The 4,444-nt window shown below is 36.1% G+C and overlaps 1 protein-coding gene across 1 annotated transcript; it reads left to right on the top strand.

Annotated features, from left to right (window-relative positions):
* The first annotated feature begins 3,541 nt into the window (after window positions 1-3,541).
* On the top strand, window positions 3,542-4,444 carry LOC134841710 (uncharacterized). Its single transcript, XM_063857744.1, has one exon. The coding sequence runs from the start codon at window positions 3,542-3,544 to the stop codon at window positions 4,442-4,444; it is 903 nt and encodes a 300-aa protein (XP_063713814.1).

Here is a 4,444-nt window from a genome sequence, read left to right as displayed (position 1 = left end):
TTTTATAGCTGGACATTGTTAACAACCGTTTTGAGAAAACTTTACAGTTGATCAGCGATGAAATTAGATAACTGGAAAATGGCGTGGCATCCCGAACGAAAAAAGAGCGGTATGTTTTTTGTCACTGAATGTCACCTTGAACTTATCTCAAATAACTTAGAAAATTACAAGGCTACCGGTTTTATGGAAAGTTTTTCCAGTGGCGCCTGCAGCTACACCTGCAAAATTGAGCTTAAGGTTTTTCAACTCAACTGCACCGAAGATCACGAATTGCTCAAAAAGCCTGAAGAAACCATGTATTTTGCTGCAAAGGCGACCGAGATTGGAAAAAATCAGATTGGGCTGAAACGGATTTGTAACTTGTTCAGTCAACTTTTTGAGCCATATGATAATTGGTGCACTGATTTACAGAGTGATTTTTTTGACGGAGGACTTAACTACACCGTCAAAACCGTGTCGAATTGGTTAATTTATACTGACATGATCTTAAAATTGGTTTAGTGAAACAGAATATTTAATGACTTTGGATAGCGAATGGACGTAGATGAAAAACCTACTTCATTTGATGAGCTGCGGTGATTGCTGACTTTATGTTTTAATGTCTTTCTGCACTATTTATCTTTTTGGACGATAAAAAATTTTTTAGGTTCAATGAAGTCAAAGCAAAAGAGAACGCCGACCAGATGTTTGCACTGATGCAATTTCTTTTCATGATGATCTCTGATCTAGTTAGAGATGATGTAGCTGTTTATTGAGTTTCCCTCTTGTAGTATCTCGATTTAGTTTTTTATTGACTTCTTCATCTTTCCAACAAGATGAATCCGCGAATCTCGATGCATCTCGCTTGGAAAATTTCTCGTAAATATGTTACCTCAGAAGTAGCTACGCTTAATCTAGGTAATCAATAAGCTTGTCTCAATTTGCAATATCAATTTGTTTTTAGTTTATTTTTTTTCCTAATTTACTACTAGCCGAAGATATATAGTCAACATTTCAGATCTACTTAACAATCTCCACCCCTTTCAAGAAACGGGTGGAGATTCTTAAGTAGGTACCATAGGGGGGAGATTGTTAAGTAGATCCAACATTTTATAACTTGCACAGCATGAAATCATTCAACCCGTTTTTGTTCCAACTCGCACAATTTTTCTTCGCAGCTTCTACTTTTTCTTTTTTGATGGCATTTCATAAAATATGGGAGATGAATCGACTTTAAGCGTGGGGAAGCTAGTATTTCTGGCACAATAAGTGTCTGAAAGTACCCTGAAAAAAATTAGCATCCAAAGTTGTTCAAAGTTGGTAGATTGCTCTTAATGGCGTTAATTGATTAGGTAGATGGCGTTAATTTTGCCATTCCGAACGTTCAGAAACTCTTTTTAAAGGTACCGCCAAATTATTCGCCTTATTTGTGACCTTGAGCAACTTGATTGGTCAAAATACGGTTGTCTTAGGTTAATTATTTTTTTAAAATAAAAAATAATGAGCTCAAATATAGAGAATTGCAAAAAGTTCGGACAGACAGAATTAATTGAAAAGAGCAACTGTCTAGACATCAACGGAAATTGAAACTGAAATAAACATAACGTCGAAAGATCATAAAGCAGAGTTTCGCTCAAAACTTATAACCACGGCGGGCAATTGCATCCGAAGCGTCGATTAGTAGGCCTTGAAACAGGAAAAGCATTGCTCAGGTTGGCTGATGTTTTTCTGCGATTATTTTCCAAAATTTGAATAGTTTGATCATCTTTACTTTCGTTTTTTTGGGGTTGGGGGTGGGGGTGGGGTGGTGTTTAGTTTGTTGTTTTTTTTTGTTGTTGAAAATAACTCTAGATTTCAATTTTTTAACTTATTTTACGAACTGTTTTATAGTAAAATCTGGATGTTCATCGCAGTATTTAAAAAATAGGCTGGGATACAGTGCTGATTTAAATTATCCGGACAAAACGAACAAAATTGAATTTTCAAACGCGTTTTTCTCAAATTGGGTTAAGATTAGACAAAAAGTGAAGAGAACAACGTTGCTTAGAATTTCACCAGAAATAATATGCCATTTTTTCTCCGAAATTCTCAACAAAAAATTTACCCCAAAAATGGGTCACTTTGTTTTTTTTCAATTAATCAAAAAATACGCTGAACCACTTTTTTAATGGATAAGAAAATTATATCACAAAAAGCCTCTTACACAGCCCAACGAGTTTAACAAGGGTTAAATCTCTAAAAAAATTGCGCAAATTGTTTGAAATTTATTCTAAACAGAGATTCTGGGTTTTATATAGTAAAAATCACATTTATTGACTATCGAGTGAAATTTTTTTTTCTTTTACTGGTTTTTGAAGATTTAACCTTTGTTAAAATTTGTTGTGCTGCGTAAGAGGCTTCCTGTGATATAATTTTGTCATCAATTAACAAAGTAGTTTCTGAGTAATTCTTGATTATTTGAAAAAAGCCAAAATGACCCATTTTTGGGGTAAAATTTTTGTTGAGAATTTTGGAGAAAAAATGGCACCATATTAATTCTGGTGAAATTCTAAGCAACTTTTGTTCTCTTCACTTTTTATCTAATCTTAACCCAATTTGAGAAAAACGCGTTTGAAAATTCAAGTTTTGTTCGTTTTGTCCGGATAATTTAAATCAGCACTGTAATCATCGGATAATCAACGATCATGCATTTTGAATTTGGTCTGACAAAAAATTCAAGGTTGTTCGGCTTCAGATTTTGCATGCAAAAAAACGTCGAAAAGAATTGATTGCTCATTTTGATTAAATCTGTCTGTCCGAACTTTTTGCTACTAATTATAGCAATATAAGAGAGTTGCAAAAATTTGGAACAGACAGAATTAAATAAAAAGAGCAAATTACGGGCAAATGACCTATTTCAGAAACCTTTTGCATGCAACAGATAGTTTTTCAGACAGACTCAAGGTCGCCCGAAAACTCAAATTTGCATGCACAAATTGCTCAAAATTGGCAGATTGCTCTTTTTAATTATTTCAGTCTGTTCCAATTTTTTGCCACTTATAATATCGGTGACGCGCTCAAATGTTACTGTCAAATTGTTGGCAATAAAATTAATTAATTAACCTAAAACAACCGTTTTTTTGACCAACTAAGTTTTTCGACAAATTAAATGTAGGTTTAGATTTGTTGACCAATTAAATGTAGGTCCAGAATTGTTGACCAATTAAATAAAGGTTCAGATTTGTTGACCAATTAAATGTAGTTTCAAATTTATTGACCAATTAAATGTAGGTTCAGATTTATTGACCAGATTTATTCAGATTTGGTGACCGAAAAAGATAATGCCAACAGTTTGGCATTAACTATAAATAAAAATCTTAATTTGACCTCCACGGGGCAAGGTAGGCATGACTAAATGATTTTTGATTACTGATACCTGTCAAAAGTGCTTATGTTCAACTCAATGGGTCTGTCTGTAAGCAGTTGAGCTCGGAAAACCGCAGTCGAACAGACGTGTGTATTGAACTAAAAACTTCATCTAGCTTTGGAATCGGTAGAAAATTGGAACTTGCAGAGAATAACAATGAGTGAAAGCAAAAATAAGCTAAATATTAAGAACATGAAACCGAACCCTTGCCTAGGAGTAATCCGATTGGACTACGATTATCCGGCAGCTAAGGGCGACATCGATTGTCCGGATACTTTCTGCTACGATGTGTACTACAAAGTGGTGCCTGGACTCACCTTTGAAATGTGTCAGAGGGGAAAATTGGAAGGTGAGGTGAGAACTCGTTTCCAGGAATCGATTGACTGGCTGATGACAGAGAAGAAAGTCTCGTGTATCACTGGCGACTGTGGTTTCATGATGTACTATCAAGGCTTCGCGATGAAGGAAATCAGACGAGAGAGATCTGTGGCGATTGTGATGAGTTCTCTCCTTCAGATTCCAGCCATGCTTTGCGGACTGTCAATTGAGGAAGACATAATGGTTCTGACAGCCAACGAAGAAAACTTGCAGAAGATGGAACCTCACTTCAAGGAGTCAGGTCTTAACATCAACCAGAAACGAATCCACATAGTAGGTTGCGACAATGTTCCAGGATTTGAAGCTGTAGCTGAGGGCGGCAAAGTGGACTCTAAGAAAGTTCAGCCCGGAATTGTTGCTCTTGTGAAGGAAAAGCTTAACGAGTTCCCTAAAACCAAGGCTATTCTACTAGAGTGCACTGAACTACCACACTATGCGAACGCAATTAGATGTGAAATTGGTCTTCCGGTGTTTGACGCCATCACCTGCTGTAATTTCTTCATCAATGGATTCCAAGAAGAGGATCGGTTTGGGAAGCAGGGATGGCAGGAGGACTGGGACGGAGTGCAAGAAGAATACATTTTCGCCCAAAATGTGAAATTAGAAAATAAGGTATATCTGGTCAACAAACCCACTACAGCTCCTGTACCTGCCGAGTTTACTACCACTAATAATTGTTAA

Source organism: Symsagittifera roscoffensis, chromosome 3, assembly GCF_963678635.1.
Source record: "Symsagittifera roscoffensis chromosome 3, txSymRosc1.1, whole genome shotgun sequence".
Taxonomy (NCBI): Eukaryota; Metazoa; Xenacoelomorpha; order Acoela; family Convolutidae; genus Symsagittifera; species Symsagittifera roscoffensis.
This window is presented reverse-complemented; position numbering and strand designations above follow the sequence as displayed.

What these genes read in the sequence shown, in the direction of transcription:
- LOC134841710 (XM_063857744.1), top strand. Translation starts at nt 3,542, where the DNA reads ATGAGTGAAAGCAAAAATAAGCTAAATATTAAGAACATGAAACCGAAC.